General features: G+C 38.5%; 1 protein-coding gene across 2 annotated transcripts in view; it reads left to right on the top strand.

Annotated features, from left to right (window-relative positions):
* Nucleotides 1-20828, top strand: part of USP9X (ubiquitin specific peptidase 9 X-linked) — a 162332-nt gene that overhangs the window by 111958 nt on the left and 29546 nt on the right. For both annotated transcript variants that reach the window (XM_059385039.1, XM_059385040.1), the window contains exons 21-30: nucleotides 103-223; nucleotides 6560-6690; nucleotides 6882-7160; nucleotides 8325-8450; nucleotides 9325-9450; nucleotides 11085-11251; nucleotides 16627-16735; nucleotides 16964-17110; nucleotides 18091-18237; nucleotides 19383-19605. In XM_059385039.1, coding sequence (XP_059241022.1) covers nucleotides 103-223; nucleotides 6560-6690; nucleotides 6882-7160; nucleotides 8325-8450; nucleotides 9325-9450; nucleotides 11085-11251; nucleotides 16627-16735; nucleotides 16964-17110; nucleotides 18091-18237; nucleotides 19383-19605 — 1576 coding nt within the window. The remainder of the gene's footprint in view (nucleotides 1-102; nucleotides 224-6559; nucleotides 6691-6881; nucleotides 7161-8324; nucleotides 8451-9324; nucleotides 9451-11084; nucleotides 11252-16626; nucleotides 16736-16963; nucleotides 17111-18090; nucleotides 18238-19382; nucleotides 19606-20828) is intronic.

The following is a 20828-nucleotide window of genomic DNA, read 5'->3' as shown; positions in this document are numbered from 1 at the left end:
GCAATGACAGAAGCAGAAGTGTCAAAATTACTTATTTAGCTGTTTTGGCGGGGGGGGGCATATAATTTTATAGTTAAGTATGTTGTATATTTTGTATTGTAGATAATGTCACTGCATCCCAGATACATTTCTTTCCTTTGGCAAGTTGCAGACTTAGGCAGCAGCCTAAATATGCCTCCTCTTAGAGATGGAGCAAGAGTACTTATGAAGCTTATGCCACCAGGTAAGTTTTTTATATCTGTAATGTTCATTAAATACATGCTGGACCATAACAGGGTATATTAACAAATTCTCTGTCTAGATGGAATATGCTTTGTTATGTAGACCACATCAGGAGTTGGCAAACTACAGCTCACCGGCCAAATTCAGCCCACTGCCTGATTTTGTATAGCCTAGGAGCCAAGGATGGCTTTTACATTCTTTTTTTTTTTTTTTTTTTTTAAGATTTTATTTATTTGTCAGAGAGAGAGAGCAAGAGCGAGCACAGGCAGACAGAGTGGCAGGCAGAGTCAGAGGGAGAAGCAGGCTCCCTGCGGAGCAAGGAGCCTGATGTGGGACTCTATCCCAGGACGCTGGGATCATGACCTGAGCCGAAGGCAGCTGCTTAACCAACTGAGCCACCCAGACGTCCCTGGCTTTTACATTCTTAAATGGGGAGAGGGGGTGAATCAAGAGAATATTTTGTGCTTCGTGAAAATTATATGAATATTTTTTTAAGGTTTTATTTATTTATTTGACAGATCACAAATAGGCAGAGAGAGAGGAAGGGAAGCAGGCTCCCTGCTGAGCAGAGAGCCCGATGTGGGGCTCGATCCCAGAACCCTGGGATCATGACCTGAGCCGAAGGCAGAGGCTTTAACCCGCTGAGCCACCCAGGCACCCCTGAAATTTTTATTTTAGTGTCCTAAACTTATTAGTGTGCAGTCATGCTCATTCATTTACATACTAACTGTGGCTGGTTTTGTTTTAAAATAGCAGAGCTCAGTGGTTGTGGCCGACACCCTATGGCCCGCAAAGCCTTAAATATTTACTGTCTGACCTCTCTCTGCACCGTATTATGGGCCATGTGTTATCTGTGGCACTGTTTTTCTTTTATTCCTTAGAAACAACTACTTCAACGTTCAGCTTTTTTCTCATATGTGTCTATACCATTATATCTGTAAATAAACCTTGTCCGATTGTGTCTTTGTGTATTTTTAGATACCTACTGAGTTTCTATCATGGGATGAAAACTTAAGTCTTAGTCTCAAATTCTCCCCATTTTTGCTTGAATTCTTATCTAAAATTGACACTAAAATGTAAATTTACATTTCAAGAGTGTGTGAAAAGTAATTTGCCTGGATTACTGACAACATTTTTTTTTTACTGCATATAATAATGTCTCCTTTTCATTCCCTTAGTTTTCTGTACACCTAACAGATTCATCCCATGCATCTTCTAATAACTTCTCAAAATAGTTTCCCATTATTATTTGTATTATATAATCTGTCAGATTTCACTGTTTTCTGGAGCTTTTCTTCTTCCTCCTCTCATCTGTTTGTTCTTTGCCTGCTGTACAGCTACTGTTGTAGGACTTCCTTCTTCACCTTTTCCATAGCAGAGTCCCTGTTCTCAGGTTCTTACGTCTTGGGCCTTTCTTGAAATTTTTTCTCCCCTCCACCCACAGGGATGTCCTCCTTACCCTGCTTGGGCTGTAATACCCTAGTCTAGGCAGCCCTTTCACATAGAGTTTAAACAGCACTAATAAAAATAATTTTGCTTGGGGTGCCTGGGTGGCTCAGTGGGTTAAGCCACTGCCTTCGGCTCAGGTCATGATCTCAGGGTCCTGGGATCGAGCCCCACATCCGGGCTCTCTGCTCAGCAGGGAGCCTGCTCTTCCCCCCCCCCCGCCTGCCTCTCTTTACAATTGTGATCTCTCTCTGTAAAATAAAAAAATAAAATCTTAAAAAAAAAAAAAAAAGGAAAGGAAAGAAAGAAAGAGCTTGAACAGCCCACCAGGTAGTTGATTGTGACTGAAGGCTGCCTTAGCAGATAATGAAAAGGCATGAGACCAATAGAAAATGCTGACTTGTTAGTGCTGGGATAACACAGGGAGAAGTGGAGCTCTGAGACAGATGGGCTGCCATTAAAGTGGGCCCAGAACAAACACCCGCCAAGAGTCCTAAAAGGCTGGGAGTGCACTTCTCAAGATGAGCTCTGCATGCAGGTGCTCACTTTTTTCATTTTCCTAAGAAGTTAAAAGGGCTCCTTGCTGTACAGCTGCCAGGCTAAGGGGTTTTCGTTAGGTTGGTTTTGGTTTTGGTTTTCAAAAGTTGCACTTCTTCTGCTGTACTGGCACCTTCTACATTATACTGACTCTCTTATTTGCCACTTGACTATGAGCTAATTGGGGTTTTAGAAACGTGTAACAACTTAATAGACTTATTTCCCTGAAGGTTATACTGATAGGTGCTTTATTTTCTTCTGTTCCCTACTTGTCTCTTATTTTTGAAGAGTACCTTTTTTCCCGTTAAAAACTTATTTTTTGGGGGGGCGGAGGCACCTGGGTGGCTGAGTGGGTTAAAGCCTCTGCCTTCCGCTCAGGTCATGATCGCAGGGTCCTGGGATCCAGTCCCGCATCGGGCTCTCTGCTCAGCAAAGAGCCTGCTTCCACCTCTCTCTCTATCTGCCTGCCTCTCTGCCTGTCAAATAAATAAATAAAATATTAAAAAAAAAAAAACTTATTTTCAGGACACCTGAGTGTTGTGTGTCTGCCTCTGGCTCGGGTCATGATCCCTGGGGTCCTGGAATCGAGTTCCACATCAGGCTCCCCGCTCCATGGGCAGTCTGCCTCTCCCTTTGCCTGCCACTTACCCTGCTTGTGCTCTCACTTTTTCTCTGTCAAAATAAATAAACTCTTTTTAAAAATAGGTAAAATAAAATTAATTTCTTATTAAGTAATTTGAAACTTAGAGCAGTACAATCTCATTTACCCTTCCCCAGATTCAATAGTTGTTAATATTTTGCTATACTTGTTCTGTCATTCTGTGTAAGATTTTTTTCTGACCTTTGGAGAACAAGTTGTAGATACCCTATCTTTTTATCCCTAAATACCTATTGCTTTATAGGAACAAAGACATTCTCTTCAAATTGCCACAGTATTAATCAAAATCAGAAAATACAGCATTGGGCACCTGGGTGGCTCATTTGGTTAAGCAACTGCCTTCAGCTCAGGTCATGATCCCCAGAGACCTGAGATGGAGTCCCACATTGGGCTTCAAGCTCCGTAGGCAGTCTGCTTCTCCCTCTGACCTCCCCTCTCATGCTCTCTCTCAAATAAATAATTAAATTTTTTTAAAAAAGAATATAGCATTGATAAATTAATTTATAGACCTTATACATAATTACTAATTTTCCCCATAATAAACCTTAAAACAATGTTTTCTGGTTGAGAATCCCATTCAGCTTCTTATATTGAATGATTCATGTGGTGTCTTGAATCTGGAACAGTTCCTCAGTGTTTCACTGTTATGAGTTTGATGGTTTTGAAAAGCACAGATCAGTTTTGGTATGAATGTGTCTCCTTGGGTTTTGTCTGTTCCTGATGTTACTTACAGATTGTACATTTCTCTCAGAATACCACTTACATGTTGCTCTTTCTCAGCATTATACCAGGAGGCATACGTCCATTTGTCCTTCATTGGCGACATTATCCCAGATCACTTAATTGATGTCTGCAGGTTTCTCCTTTGTAAAGTTACTTTTCCTTTTTTGAAGAGATGTTTTGAGACTCTAACTCTTTTCTCATCAGACTTTTACTTACTGGTTTAACCATTCCTTGTGATTATTGTTTGAATCGGTTTTTCCTGTAATGGTTGCAAAATGGTGATTTTACTTAACTTGATCATTCTTTCTACATTTACTGGTTGGCAACCTTATTTGTGATGTGTTTTATATATATATAGCCCAAGATGTTTAAAGTTCATCTAGTACTTTAATCCTGGCCCTGGAATCAGCCATTACTCCTCTCTGTGAGAGAGGGTATTTAGAAACCAGAAACTTAGTACTACTGGGGTGTCTTGTTTCCAGGCCTTTTCATTAAACTGAGGAAGTAATACACATTTATATATATATTTTTTTAAGATTTTATTTATTTAAGAGAGAGCAGGACCAGGGGAGAGGGAGAAGCAGACTCCCTGCTGAGCAGGGACCCTCATAGAAGGTTTAATCCTAGGACCCTGGGATCATGACCTGAGTCAGAAGCCCAACCGACTAAGCCACCCAGGTGTACCTACTTAGAATATTTTTAAATCCAGTAAGACATTCTCAGATACAGCCTATGAATAGGTTTATTTTTAGAGACTAATTTGGTTTATATGTTAGAAGTCTTGGACCTTAATGGTTCGTTCTGCTTGCAGGACTTTTTTTCCTGATGAAATAAATAATTTTGAAGATTTAGCTGCTAGAATCCTCAGTGTTAAAAAAACAAATACTGGGAAAAAAATCTAAATGCCCAATAATAGAGATTATACTCATAAAGTGACATAATGTTATTTTAATCACAAAAATAATACAGGGGATGAATATCTAATGACCTGAGAAGCTATTCACAAATGTTTGATTATAAGAAATTTATATTTTATTTAGTTACATTATGTGTCACTATCCCTTCAGAATAGGGAAAAACAGTAGTTTTAATATAAACTGAAGATTTTTTTTTAAGATGTTTTCATTTTGTTTTTAAGTAATCTCTATACTCAGCGTTGCTGCTCGAACTAATAATCCTAAGGTGAAGAGCCATATGCTCCACTGAGTCAGCCAGACAGCCCACAAACTGAAGATTTTTTGATAAGATAGTTCTAGACTATTTTCAGGCCTATAAAATTAGCTTGCCATAGGGCAATTACAGTAATTTTCAGTTACCTTTATTCTTCCAAAAAAAAAAAAAAGGCTTTTAATTTTTTCTAAAGCCATCTTATTTATCAAGTGGTATTTTAATCATAGCATATTTACCTTGGAAATAATTTGATGGTAATAATGTGCTTTCTAAAGTTGATTGACTATTCTTAAGTTCGAATGTTTGGTAACGCTGAATTGTATCATGTGGTTTTCAAAATATTTATTTTCACTGTGATTTAAAAGGAAGGTGGGGATGCCTGGGTGATTCAGTCAGTTAAGCATCCAGCTCTTGGTTTTGACTCCGGTCATGAGATTGAGTTCCTGAGTTCCACATGGGGCTCTACATTCAGCATGGTGTCTGCTTGAGATTCTCTCTCTTGAGATTCTCCCTCTACCTCCCCCTCTCCATATAAATAAAATCTTTAAAGAAAGAAACTGGGTGGGGCACCTGGGTGGCTCAGTGGGATAAAGCCTCTGCCTTCAGCTCAGATCATGATCCCAGTATCCTGGGATCTAGCCCCACATCGGTCTCTCTGCTCAGCAGGGAGCCTGCTTCCTCGTCTGTCTCTGCCTGCCTCTGCCTGCTTGTGATCTCTCTGTCAAATAAATAAAAATCTTTTTTTAAAAGAAAAAGAAAGAAAGAATGAAACTGGTGTTTTAATACTGTGGGGGAGGATAAAAAGAAAAAAACCCTGTGCTTGAGGTAAACATTAATGACTATAGGTTTCTCCTACTCAGAACTAGAGTGTTCCTATGAAAACTTTTGTAAGCCAAAATGGTGTAAAACATTTAAAGAAGCAGTTAACACTGGTTTATATGGAAATTTTTTTAGAGTGTTCCCACAGCCAGAGAGTAACCTCTTAGGCTTTTCTGATACCTTAGGACACATCTTATTCTAATGGATGCACAAAATAAGAAAAAGCACAGAAGCTCACAGAGGCAGCCCAAAGCTCTGGTGGCTTGATGCTGAATGTCACTCCCAGGGAAGGAGCTTTGCGGGTCCACTTTATCTGCTTGGGGGTGCACACTGCCTCTTGAACAACTTTCTGCAAAACAAACACTGGATGCTATTTTTGCTTTTTGCCTCTTTTCGTAAAAGCAAGAATCCTCTTTGGATTTCTTGTGGCTAATGGAAAACAGGTGCTATTATAGGTCTTTCATAACGGTGAAGTGGTGTTAGGCGAGGTGCCTGTATTTTTTTTTTTTTTTCTGTGTCTTTCCTTTTAGAGTTCAGTTTCTAAGGTACCACTAAGCTCCTTTCAATAAAATAGAGCAGTTAATGGGTAGTGTCATGAGGGTGAACAATAGAGAAGTTGGAAGGAAGAACTTGTAATTTTTTATCTTTGTTATCTCGATAAGGATGATTTCCTTTTGAAGTGTACTGTATTTTTTAGGTTTACAGTGGTCGTGGAGGCATGTTGATTTGAGGTCTCTGGGTGAAGACTGCCTTCCTTCATGTTTGGGTTGACTGATAAGAAAGTCCTAGTTCATAGTGATTTTTTTTTTTTTTTTTTTAAATCTAGATCCAGCTATTTCTTGTGAGGCATGAGCCTATAAGTCAAATGAATTGATAGTTATGCCGTACTGAAGTAATCTTCAAAATACCAAAAGTGAAATTCTATTAATGCATAGATTATGTTGTGTTTTAGACTGTTAGACTGTGTCTCTTGTTTTCTTACAGATAGCACAACAATAGAAAAGTTAAGAGCTATTTGTTTAGATCACGCCAAACTTGGAGAAAGCAGCCTTAGTCCATCTCTTGACTCGCTTTTCTTTGGTCCTTCAGCCTCACAAGTGCTATACCTAACAGAGGTTAGTTTTTTCTCTTTTGAATGTATTTCATGTTCTTTGAACTTGACCTTTTTATGTGGTAATCTGAAGAACATGGATAACACTTAAAATGAAATATTTTTTAAATGGTCAAGAATTTCTTAGCAATGATGATAGGGAAAATGGAAGTTATCTTTTTAAACCCTTTTAATACAGTCCTTTTCTTCTTCCAGGTAGTCTATGCCTTGTTAATGCCTGCTGGTGCACCTCTGGCTGATGACTCCTCTGATTTTCAATTTCACTTCTTGAAAAGTGGTGGCCTGCCCCTCGTCCTGAGCATGCTAACCAGAAATAACTTCCTACCAAATGCAGATATGGAAACTCGAAGGGGTGCTTACCTCAATGCTCTTAAAATAGCCAAATTGTTGCTAACTGCCATTGGCTATGGCCACGTTCGAGCTGTGGCAGAAGCTTGTCAGCCAGGTGTAGAAGGCGTGAATCCCATGACATCGGTAATACACTTTTTAAAAATGTCTTACTTATAGTAATAAATGGTAATTTTTTAAAGTTTGCGTTCAGAGTTGATTCAGAATGTTTCGAGTTCCTTTCCAGTGGTATCTTATTTTAGAGGTTTCTGTCTCTTAAATTTGTATGAAAAGTGAAAATGCTTTTTACTGGCTATACTCTTAATTTAAGAGGACAGTTCCTCCCTACACCTTTAAACCTGTTTGGCTTTCAATTACTTTAAACCTGATAAAAACTCTGTATGCATCTCTTACTAACTTGTACCTGGAAGATACATGAAAATATAGGTGGTAATAAGAAAGTTGTAATTGACTTAGCCTGTTGCCACTCTCTTCCCACCTTGATAGGCTTAACCTCCACTTCTGAGCTTATTCCAACTCTGGACTCTGTCTTTGCCTTGGTGGCATCCTTGATCCATCTCACCAAAAGTTCTCAAGACATGCCATAATTCAGTGTCTACTTATGAGCGGTCAAAGTATGCACTTAATTCTGACTAAAATTTGAGGTCTTCTATATTCATCACAAGTGATGGTTTACTAAGTTTACGGATAGAAGAAAAGAGCTCTAGGAATTCTGTTTTTTGTTTTTTGTTTTTTTTTAATAGCTTAGGGCTTAATCTGGAAATTGGAATGTTGATTAGATATGTGATGTTACATTAAATATGTGATACGGAATAATACCACATATATTGTCGTAATAGCAAATGTCAGTAGCTGTGACTAAAATTCCTTAACGTTTCTCCCTTTCAAAGAGGAAAATGATGAGCAGGGGAAATGGGAACAGGGTCTGCCCAGAAGCACACATGTAAGAGGTGTGGAGTAATTTATTGAGTCTTTAGGTAGGGGTTGGAGTCATCACTTCAGTTTATCACTTATGTCCACAAGTTATACTGTGCCCACATGTAGGGACACAAGTTGAATTAATCTAGAATGGGTATTTGCAAGGGACGTGTAGCACCTTGTTACATAAGAAAAAGTGGAGGCCCACATTGTTGGCAATACGGACTGCTTTTTGTTTAAGTCACTGCAGTTCTACCATGTGTATATACGGAAGGGAGGTCATTTGGAGGGAGTGGCAATGGGTGGGGAGCATATGGTTGGGTCTGGTTCTGTACAAATTACTTACTTCGAGCAAAATGGTGGTTTTTTCAGGTCAACCAAGTTACTCATGATCAAGCCGTGGTGCTACAAAGTGCCCTTCAGAGCATTCCTAATCCATCATCTGAATGCATGCTTAGAAATGTATCCATTCGTCTTGCTCAGCAAATATCTGATGAGGTTAGTATTAAACTTTCTAAGCTGTGAAATCCTGCCATGTCTATTTCTATGTTTGACCCTCTGTTTAATTAAGAAATAACCCTTATCACAGCTCAGGGCTGAATTTTCCTAGGTCTACTCATTCTAATAACTGTCTCAGTCTAGAGTTCCCTTAACACGAATTTTGCCTGATACTAATGTTAGTACTTTCCGGTTTGAATCCTCTATGTACAATAAACAACATCCTCTGAATATATATAATTCAGTCTTCACAAATGCAGGTATGAGTAAAACCACCATCATAATCAAGACACAGATCATTTCCATCATTCTGTATGTCCCTTTGCAGTCCCTTCCCTCTACCCCAGGTAACCAGTGATCTTTTGCCACTGTAGAATAGTTTTCATTTTCTAGAATTGTATACAGATGGAATTCTACCGTGTGTGTTCCTATATGTCTAGTTCCTCCCACTCTGAATAATGATGTTGAGAATTACCTGTTTTGTAAACCATTAGGCCATTATTTTTTGCTGCCGAGTAGTATCCTATTGTGAATACTCCACATTGTACACTTGGCAAAGGACTTCTTTTGACTGTGAATGAAGCTGCTGTGACTTCTGTACAAGTGTTTGTATGGACTTGGTTTTCATTTTTATGGGTAAAAAAATGAGTAAAATGGTGGTGGGATCCTCTTAGTAGTCTTTTTAAGATGCTTCTGAAAGTAATACAGGGCCAGATAATAACTTGGAGAGCATGCTTTGTGGTATTGCTGTTAAATGAAAAAGAAAAAAAAAGACAAAAGCAGTTTTTTTACAAGGAGAAACATTTTTTCTTTTCCATTTATTATTTTACTTTAATACGCTATCAAATCATTTTTATTGTGCATTGTCTTGCAGGCTTCAAGATATATGCCTGATATCTGTGTAATTAGAGCTATTCAGAAAATCATCTGGGCATCAGGATGTGGGGCATTACAGCTAGTATTTAGCCCAAATGAAGAAATCACTAAAATTTATGAGAAGGTAAGAGTTACCTCAAAAATATTTTCCTTTTAAATTAATGTTAATTGTGTGTGAGGCTGAATCATTACATCTGCTATCTTTACCAAATACTAAATACTAGTATTTAGTATTGCATCTTCATGGCTGACAATTAAATGGTAGCTATAGGTAAGATGAGAATACAGTAAAATTTTACTTTTGAAATAAAGTACTTCCGAATCCTGCCATAAAGCTGCTTTTTAAAATATGAAACGATGTTTTTCTACTTACTAGACTCAGATATGATCTCCTATTGAATTTTCTTTTTCCTATTGTCTCCATTTTTCTTCTTTCATTATCTTTCTGTCATATGTAAATTTTAGTTTAGTTAACTGTCAGCTGTGGTGTCCTGACATTTTAAATATTTTTGTCTGTGAAAGCAGTCAAAGGAGGGGCACCTGGGTGGCTCAGTGGGTTAAAGCCTCTGCCTTCTGCTCAGGTCATGATCTCGGGGTCCTGGGATCGAGCCCTACCTCAGACTCTGCTCAGCGGAGAACCTGCTTCCTTCTCTCTCTCTTTCTCTCTCTCTGCCTGCCTTTCTGTCTACTTGTGATCTTTGTCAAATAAATAAATAAAATCTTTAAAAAAATAAAGCAGTCAAAGGTAGAAAGTGTCAGCCAGTTAGGTATCATCTCTGACCTTCCCTTAGATGAAGCAAATTATTGACAGAAGTGAGGCTGTTTCACTCCTTCTTTTCTTATTATATGTACTTACCCCTCATAATCACTACTGAATATTTAGAAGAGGAAATTAAATTTATAGGAACTTTTGAGCTTGGTAGACCTTCCATTTTATGGCCAACATAACCCTGTTTTTCCTTGGATACATTTTAGAATCTGGTAGCATCTGTCTGGTACAGTTCCTGGGCATTCAACTAAGTCTTTTTGTTTGTTTTAAAATTTTATTTATTAGAGAGCATGAGTTGGGGGAGGGGGAAAAGGGGGGGGGAGAAGCAGGCTCCCCACCAAGCACAGAGCCTGATAGGGAGCTTAATCCCAGGAGCCGAAAATCTTGACCTGAGCTGAAATCAGACACTTAACTGACTGAGCCACCCAGGTGCCCCATTCAGCTAGTATTTGAATGCTTGTTCTTTTTTAGGCGTGTATTGTAATCATCACTTTTTTACAGAATCGGATTAAAATTTACTAGCTACCTATCCAAGCATATTTGAGGTTGTAAAACCTTCCTGAACAATTGTCTAAGAAATTTGCTTTAGAATACAGTGGCCCTGTAGTTACACTACCTTGTGGAACTAGTCATAAGTTCCTAACTCTGCAGTGCTAGAATGTGCCTTAAGAAAGGAGTGATCGTTCATTTCAGAAAGAAGATCCCTAGGAGCCTGAAGGACAGAGTAACAAGTGATATTCTCAGTGTGTTCCTTCATCGTTCCTTGGGATATAGCAGAATACTGGAATTAGACATCACTATTCATTTCCATACTATCTCTGTACTATAATCATTTCCATACTATTCGTAAATGGGTCTCAAGTTGCAGGTAGAGAGGCTGAGGCCAGATGGTTTAGGTGAGTCTTTGAGTTTTAAGCACTAACTGAAGTTGTGTGAGATTTTTCTTAAATGCAACTCTAGGTAACTTGCCTCTGACCATAATTTTACAGACCAACGCAGGCAATGAGCCAGACTTGGAAGATGAACAGGTTTGCTGTGAGGCATTAGAAGTGATGACGTTGTGTTTTGCCTTGATTCCGACAGCCTTGGATGCTCTTAGTAAAGAAAAGGCTTGGCAGACATTTATTATTGACTTACTATTGCACTGTCACAGCAAGTAAGTATCTTTATAATTGTAAGAAACTTCATCTTTTGTTACACAGAAATAAATTTATGCTGGGAGAATTTGTCCCAGAAATCAAGTGTTTTTTGTCTCTATAGCATGATAGTGTTTAAGGAAAATTTTTTAACCACATTTTGCATAGACCTAACTTTGGTTTTAGTCTCTGCAGAATGGCAACATCAAATCTCAAAGTAAAATTAATTTTTTCCCTAATTTCAGAACTTAGTTTTACTCAAGAGATCAATATTTTAGCCCATTTAAAAAATTTGGTTGGTAAGATTTCACTTAAACAGGACATTCGCCTCCTGTCTTGGATATGTAGATGCCAGGTTTTTTGGTTTGTTTGCTTCAAGAGAAATTGTTAATTCAGTATGAAATTCACAAATCAGGGTTCTGGTAAGAACTTTTGCATTTTATAATGAGACCAAAGAGCAAATAATTAAAGCCCTTGTTTTCAATTGAAGATCATTTAATCAGTGGTATAAGCTTTGTTTTGGACTTCTTTTTGTGCAAGTCGATCAGATTTGTAGAAAATGTTGGTTTCCATCCTCATGTCATTCTAATCCTGATCTTCATGGGCTAACTCTTTAAACTGGAGCTGTAATTAGTGTCACTGTTAAATTTAATTAATCTGTCTTCCATATATCATGTGAAAAGAAAGAAGATGTTCACTTAGGTTATTTTTTCAGATGCCATTCATTCAGCAGTGACAGAAATCACTGATGAAATTAATGTAACGTCAAAATAAAGTTTGCTGAAATAAAACCTAGTGATAAAGCCTTTTTTAAAAAAAAGTACATTGATGGAATAGATATATTTTGCTCATTCCAGAGGATGCTGTAAAGTGACGTAGTGGGAAGGTCTACTATTTTAGAAGTTCCTTGGTCGTGTCCTTGAAATTCAGAAAGCCCTTTGACAGGATCCCCCGCCCCCAGTAAGGTTGTGCTTGTTGCCTCCTTGAAAAGATAACCCAGTATGTGAAGAAAAATTAACAGGTTGAGTGAGTCTGGTTCTATTTGATAACAAGTCAGAGGGAAGGAGGAGGGAAAAGATGATTATCTGAAGAGTTTTAGTGAAGTCAAACCCAGAGGTAGCAAATGTTTTATTCTATATTGATTCCCAAATCTTAAGTTAGGAACTTACTTCACTTTCTTGGCTGCACTTGGATTTACGGGTTTTCTGCCCTCTAAAGACCTTTATGAACATTTCCCCCTTACAGGAAATTAGACCCAGTTCCCTCCTCCTTCCCCTGAAACTTCACACAATGAAGTAAAGTTCTGTAGACAGTACTTTATCTCAGTATGCCTCTGTTCCCTTATAGTCAACAACAGATAGGGTCTTCTAAGAGCAAGATCTTTTTGAGCTTTAGGTATCTGATTTTCTTCTCTCGGACTGGCCCTCACCTTGCCCTGCAGGTTCAAAGGCCCTTATTTCCAATTTGTAAGAATTTGACAGCAAACCTGACTTGAACATAATTTGTTGGCATTACCTTTCTGAAATCTGAATCCCCAAACACATCCAGCCCCAACAGTTTCAAGTGCAGGATTGTGGTCCTGCATACATGAGGCTGCCCCTTAGAGTTTATACTTGCATAATATTACTAACCTATGTACAGTGCATATCCCGTGTTTGCTTTCTCCCTTAATTCTGTAGCAACTCACTAGACCGCTGCTGGCTGAACTAAGGCTAAAGTTACAGGACAGTGTCCTGCCTCTTGAGTTCTGACTTTCTGCCACATGATTATACTCTGTGTAATTATACTTCATGAGCAAATTAATGTGAGTCTTTACCATGTGCTTGACAAAGTCCAAAGTCAAATAAGATAGTTCTTGCACTCAAGGAGCTTGGAGAGAGAAATCTGTGTCATAGGAGGCAAAGTACTCTAGGAATTAGAAGAGGAATAAGTTACTTTTCTACCCAGAAAGAGCAGAAGTGAAGGTACTTTGCCGAATGTAACATGAGCTCAGGTTCGGGTAAGATTTATATGTGCATACAAATGGAAGGTAGGCATTGGCGATGCTTCCCCTCAACCTCAGTCCCCATTATGGTATTTTTACTTCTGTGTTGTTGGACTCCGTTCTTGCTCCTCCATACTGCTTCTACCCTCGTCTAAACAGCCAGCATCCATTGCCCAGACAACTGCAATATCCTTAATCTTCCCACCCCAGTGCTTCACCGCTAAGGTATTTTATTCTCATCCTGTGACCACACTGCAGACAGCATGATCTTTGCCAAGCATGACCCCATTGTTTTCCTGGTATCAGGTCTTTCCATGCCTTCTCATTGCCTTTGAGTTAAGTCTAAACATTTAAATTTGGTTTATAAACAATTCGACCCTTACTGCTGCTTACAAGTTTCAACTTCAGTGCCACGTTTTCTGTTAACGTTTTCTGAAAAGTCTCCCAGACCTTTGTTTAGGTGAGGTCTGTTTCCATATCATATCACTAAACTTGTTATAATCACTAAGAGTTTGATCGAAATTCCTTTAGGTGGCTATGGTTTTTTTTCCAGCCCCTCTAGCACCTTTTGCCTTATACTCTACCTATTTATTCAACTCCTTTATGTTACCTGACATTGATGAAGACATTTGAGTTTGCCACCCCGGCATAGTGCTTTCAGAGAAAAGCTGAGTAGTCTGGTTTGATGTGTGAAAGAGGAGTACAGGATAATACTGTAAAGGGGATTAGTGGGAATCAGTTTGCAGAAGGCCTTTGATGCTGAGACCTAAGTACTCAATTTTAATATGGTAGGCAGTCTTGATAAATAATTTAGCGAGTACCTATTATGTATCAGCAGGCACTATCCCAGCTACTAGGGATATAGCCGTAAACAAAACAGAATATCAGCCAGCCTTCTTCGAGTCTACAAACTAAAGGAGATGGGAGTATGAAGGAGCAAACATGTGGGAAAATATACAGTATGTTAGTGATAAATGCTATAGAGAGAAATGACGGTGATAAGGAATAGTGGGGAGTCAGTAGAGTTTGGTTTTGACCTTTAAACAAACCTCTGAAAGAGGAAGGTAGTAATCCATGTAGATAATGGAGGAAGCAGGTTTTCAGCAGAAGGAACAACAGATGTAAATGTCCTGAGGCATGAACGTGCCTGATGTCTTAACAGCAAGGAGACGAGTGTGGCTGGAGCAGTGAGTGAAGGATAGGCAGCTATAGGAGATGAGGTCAGAAAGTTAACAGGCAGCCTGCTTGGATTTTATGGATCATTCTAACAACATGGATTGTTTTTTTACCGGGAGATGGGCATCCCATTGTAGGGTTTTGAGCAGAGGAATGGTGTGCTCTGAGTTACATTGTGAGTTTATTCTGGTGGTTTTGTTGAGAATAAGTTCTAAAGTGTCAGGAAAAACTGTTAATCTAAACAAAAGATGACAGTGGCTGGAAGTATGGTAGTATTAGAAGTGGTAAGAAGTGAGATTTTGAGTATGTCTTAAAGATACTAGCCACACGATTTGTTGATGATAGGCACGTGTTTCTTTGAAAGCATTACAGAAATCGACATGTATGAGAGAGATTTCATCAGAATATCACAAATACTGGGCACCTGGGTGGCTCAGTGGGTTAAGCCGCTGCCTTCGGCTCAGGTCATGATCTCAGGGTCCTGGGATCGAGTCCCGCATCGGGCTCTCTGCTCAGCAGGGAGCCTGCTTCCTCCTCTCTCTCTCTCTGCCTGCCTCTCTGCCTACTTGTAATCTCTCTCTGTCAAATAAATAAATAAATCTTTAAAAAAAAAAAAAGAATATCACAAATACTAACTTTTTATAGATCCCTACTTTATTTGAGCTGCATACCTGAGTTTTAAAAAAATGAACTAGGACAATGTGAATTACATATACCTATGAAAATCTAATTAAAGTTACAGACTTTCTCCCCAAAAAACTCCTGACTTCAGGTACTCCTGACTTCAGTTTACTTGGGTTCCATCAGATTTTACCCACCGGCTTCTAAAGTCCTGGTTTATAAGACCATGTACGGGTTTCCAGAAAACGACACAAAATGTAGTCTGTCAAGTCCTTTACACTGAGCTATAAATTTGGTTCTAAGCTCTCTATCGCTAGCAGAAAGACAGAAGCATGGTAGTTTCCCATGAAATGTAGTTTGCAATGACCGTAAGATACACAGGTGCTTACCAGGTACTTATTAAGCATCTCCCCATATGTCAGGCATTGTTCCAGGTGTCAGAAACCCTGGCGTCACCAAGGCCCTGCCCTGAAGGAATTTAATTCTTTTTTTTTTTTTTTTTTTAAAGATTTTATTTATTTATTTGACAGAGAGAGATCACAAGCAGGCAGAGAGAGAGGAAGGGAAGCAGGCCCCCTGCTGAGCAGAGAGCCCCATCCGGGACCTGATCCCAGGACCCCGAGATCATGACCCGAGCCGCAGGCAGTGGCTTAACCCACTGAGCCACCCAGGCACCCCAGGAGTTTACTTCCTAATGGAGTCGTAGATCACTGTTTATGAATAAACAGCATCTGTGCATGTGGTAACAGAATTGATTGTTAGCACCTGTTATATGTGGGTCACTATTCTAGGTTCTTGAGGCACAGCAGTAAATGGGTGATCTTTCTACCCTCTTGGACATTTGCTGTGGTCACATGTGTATAGTATATAATTTTTTTTTTTAAAGGATTCATAGTCATCAGGTAAATTTCTCACTACTGGACCAGAGACAAGGTCATCATAGAATATTGTATATAATACAGTGGTTTTCGATCTTTAGTGCACATTCAAGTCACCTGAAGGATTCATTAAAACACAGGTTGCTGGGTAGCACCCCCAGTATTTCTAATTCAGCAGGTCCAGAATGGGGCCTGATAATTTGCATTTTTAACAAGTTCCCAAACGATGCTAATGCTCCTGATCTGGGGACCATGCTTTGGGAGCCGCTAGAATAATAAAAGGGACATTGCAGCATTATCCTTCCTATAATTGCAACAGAATTCCTACAGAGTTGTGTGCCCCAAAATGCAATGAGTAAAAATTCTGTGGACGGCCCAAAAGATATGTAAGGCTTACTGTAAGCCATCTTGTATTCAAAAGAGCATTTCCAGCCTGTTCCAAGAAAGGGATGTTACAGGGTATCCCTCAAACTCTTCTAGGACAATTTGAGGTTCCTGCCGTACAGCCAATATTCATGTGTTCCGGGTTGTGGGCTTCAGAGGGCATTAACCTTGTATCCTTGTGTTTTTACTTTTGATTCACCTTTATTCCACCCCATCCCTCCCTCCAAAGACAGGCCAGTTTTGGAATCTTTGGGGGGTTTTTTGTTTGTTTGTTTTCTTTTTCTTTCTTTCTTTTTTTTTTTTTTTAACTTCGTGCAAATAATATGTTAAATGTAAAATGCTTTTATTTCAGAACTGTTCGCCAGGTTGCACAAGAGCAGTTCTTTTTGATGTGCACCAGATGTTGCATGGGACACAGGCCTCTACTTTTCTTCATTACTCTGCTCTTCACCGTGTTGGGGGTGAGACTTTTTTAATATGTTTCTTAGAGTGATGAATTCTTTAAACAAGACATTCAGGAATTTATGGTTTTAGCTTATATTCAAGTTAGAACAGCCTGTATTTATTAAGTAAATATTCTTAACTTCCCATGTTATTTTAGTTCTCTGCTCTAGTTATCTCTAGGTTCTAAAAAAGTGGCTTCTGTGCATGGACATGTGAATTCATATGATTTTACTTTATTGTTTCAGAGCACAGCACGAGAGAGAGCTAAGCATTCAGGCGACTACTTCACCCTTTTAAGACACCTTCTTAATTACGCTTACAATAGTAATATTAACATACCCAATGCTGAAGTTCTTCTCAATAATGAAATTGATTGGCTTAAGAGAATTAGGGTAAGTTACCTTTAATACTATGTTTATTGTATTGATAGAGTGTTTTATTAATTGATAGTTTGTAGTTTTGAGCATTTTGGTTAAGTGAAAAACACCAGAGTAATAAAAAGGACCAAAGAATATACTCTGTGGTGGTGGGTCTTAGTAACTCATGATTCACTGAATGAATGCTTTGTTTTACTTGGAGCTTGAATTACTGATTTTTCAGCCTCTTCCATTTTAGAATCTTGGGCCTTTTTGCAAATTTTCGTCTTGTAAAACCTTTGAATTGTTCTCATCAAAAATCAGTGTGTATGGGTGGCTCAGTGGGTTGAGCCTTTGCCTTCAGCTCAGGTCATGATCTCAGGGTCCTACGACCAAGTTCGGCATCTGGCTCTCTGGTCAGTGGGGAGCCTGCTTCCCCTCCCTCCCCCCACCCACCTCTGCCTGCTTATGGTCTCTCTCTGTCAAATAAGTAAAATCTTTAACAACAACAACAAAAAAATCAGTGTGTACAGACTAGCACTTAAGTCTTGATGTTAACACCGAATACTCTTTACTCAGAATTGTATGAGAATTTATTTCTGAAGAGATATGTAGCTTCTATATCCCTAAAAGTTCTGACGATAATTTCGTCTTGCTTAGAAGGGAAAGCTTTGGCAAGAAAAAGAGTCTTAACGATAGAGAACAAACAGATGGTTACCAGAGGGGAGGGTGGGGGGAATAGGTGATGGGGGTAGTAAAGAGGGCCCTTGTCATGATGAGCACTGCATGATGTATGGAAGTGGGGAATCACTATATTGTACACCTGGAACTAATACTACACTGTATGTTAACTAGACTGGATGATTATTGATTTTTAAAAATAAAAATAAATTTTAAGAATGAATGGAAAAGTTTGGGGGAATTACTTCATGTGTTTCTAGTTTTCTCATTGTGACTTCTCTCTCCCTCCTTACCTCCCTTCATAAATTAGACATTTGTTATTTTTTCTTTGGCAGGATGATGTTAAAAGAACAGGTGAAACAGGTGTTGAAGAGACGATCTTAGAAGGTCACCTTGGGGTAACAAAAGAATTACTGGCCTTTCAAACCCCTGAGAAAAAGTATCATATTGGTTGTGAAAAAGGAGGTGCTAATCTCATTAAAGTAAGTTTTGTCCAAAACTAGATATCCTGACCTCCTCGATGTTTGTTACCAAATCTGTCTGGCTGGTTTATAATACCATGTCTTTGGTGTATTATCTTGACCGGTTCTACCTTCTTTTTAAGAATCTTTATAGAGGTTGCAGTGATTTTTTTAAATATACTTTCTGAATTTTGTATGTAAATAAAATATATTGTGTATTTAAAGTAAATACACACATGAATTTTTTTTTGTTGTTTTTGGAAAATGAATTTTTCACTTCAGTCTTTTTAAAACAACACGTATTTGTGAGATAGCGTCATGTTTATCCTATTTCTTTAATGACTTTTTCCACATGTGTGGTAACTCAAAGAAAGTATCATTTTAGTACATGTTATTTTTATTTAAAATCAGTTTTGGTACACATATGATTAAAGGAGTAAACATGGGGCACCTGGGGGCTGAGCATCTGCCTTCAGCTCAGCTCATGATCTCAGGGTCCTAGGATCGAGCCAAGTCCCGCATCAGGCTCCCTGCTCAGCCAGGAGCCTGCTTCTCCTTCTCTCTCTGCCCTACCTCCCCACTTGTACTTTCTCTCCTGCTCTGCGCTCTATCAAATAAATAAAATCTCTTAAGAAAACAAAAGAGTAAACTTATTTAAAATGTTGGGGTGCCTGGGTGGCTCAGTGGGTTAAAGCCTCTGCCTTCGGCTCAGGTCGTGATCTCAGGGTCCTGGGATCGAGCCCTGCTGGGGCTCTCTGCTCAGCAGGGAGCCTGCTTCTCCCTCTCTTCTCTGCCTGCCTCTCTGCCTACTTGTGGTCTCTGTCAAATAAAAAAAATCTTAAAAAAAAAAAAAAAGTTAAGTGCTACAGTCAACTTGCTCTTAATACTTAATCAGAGAAACTTGGTGTATTTGTTAGTTGTAGTAAAGAGTGCTTTGAAGTAGAATCTTTTTATTAGAGAATCCAAGTAAGTTTTCTCAGATGTAATGATAGCTTTAATTCTGACAAGCAGTTTAACGTTATTTCCTTCCAAGAGACATTTCTTTCTTTCCTTAAAAAGGATAAATGTATACACACAACTTTGTCATAAACATTATAGAAATAGAAGTATATATAACATATACATATGTAATTGCTAATACGTAATCCTTTTTTCAACTTTTGTAGGAATTAATTGATGATTTCATCTTCCCTGCATCCAATGTTTACCTGCAATATATGAGAAACGGAGAGCTGCCCGCTGAACAGGCAATTCCAGTCTGTAGCTCCCCAGCTACCATTAATGCTGGTTTTGAGTTACTTGTAGCGTTAGCTGTTGGCTGTGTGAGGAATCTCAAACAGATAGTAGATTCTTTGACTGAAATGTATTATATTGGCACAGCAATAACTAGTAAGTATACTAAAATGCAGTGTTTCAATGACAGATAATTCTCTAATTTGTTCAAATTCTATTTTCCTAATTTCTTTTTTTTTTTTTTTTTAAGTAAACATCTTCAGCTTGTGTTTTTCTTTCAGCAGCTAGCTTAACATTTGTAGGAGATAGATCTATAATTTCACACCATTACAAGCGAAGAGTCTTGATGCAGAAAAATTTTCAAGTGTTTTTTAAATGTCTTCTGTAGGGGTCTGAGTATTTAGCAAAATAAATTTCTTCTCCATCAAACCTGGAATAAAACCCAAACCACAGTAATAAGTAGTCAAAATAAATGGCAGAGTTCAAATTTAAAACTCAAGTTGCATTCCTTGAAACACCTTTCAGGCCCTTACTTAGAAGCTCTTTAATATTATTTTCATATGAGCCCAAAGAAAATCTGGTTTTAAAAGATGAGAATATGAGAAGATAACATTCTAATGCAGTTTAAGTCCGCAGGTAATGCTCACACAAAAGCCCTTGAGATAGACTGTAGACTCCAGATCATACAGATCTGGAACTGAAGCTCCAAAAGGATGGGGGGACAGTATTAAATGACTGGAAAAGCAGAAATAAGGAATCTAACAAATAATTTAAGAGAAAACCATGTTATCCTCAAAGCTTAAGGATATAATTGATTACAGTAAACATTTAAAAGCGTGAAATTTTTTGATATGTTGTATTTCAGAAGATAAGGACATTTTTAATAACATTTTAGGAGATTCTGATTAAACTGCTTAAAAGTTTAGACCATTAAAAGTGGTGATGCAACATGGGGGTGTTAAGGGGGTAGGAGAAGAATACATGAAACAAGATGGGATTGGGAGGGAGACAAACCATAAGTGACTCTAAATCTCACAAAACAAACTAAGGGTTGCTGGGGGGAGGGGGGTGGGAGAAGGGGGTCAGGTATGGACATTGGGGAGGGTATGTGCTATGGTGAGTGCTGTGAAGTGTGTAAACCTGGCAATTCACAGACCTGTACCCCTGGGGATAAAAGTATATGTTTATAAAAAATAAAAAAAATTTTAAAAAAGTTTAGACCATTAAAAAAGGCTTTACCATTAGCTATTTATTCTATCAAATCTGTGTATAATAAGGAGGTTAAAAAGAGTCGTTTGTTCAGGGTTGTTTTGTTTTTTAACAAATCCACACATTTATTCATTTAATTTTCAATAAGCTTAACTACCCTCAAGGTATGG

This window comes from Mustela nigripes, chromosome X, assembly GCF_022355385.1.
Source record: "Mustela nigripes isolate SB6536 chromosome X, MUSNIG.SB6536, whole genome shotgun sequence".
NCBI lineage: Eukaryota > Metazoa > Chordata > Mammalia > Carnivora > Mustelidae > Mustela > Mustela nigripes.
Note: the sequence above shows the minus strand (reverse complement) of the source record. Positions and strands in the feature narration are given on the sequence as shown.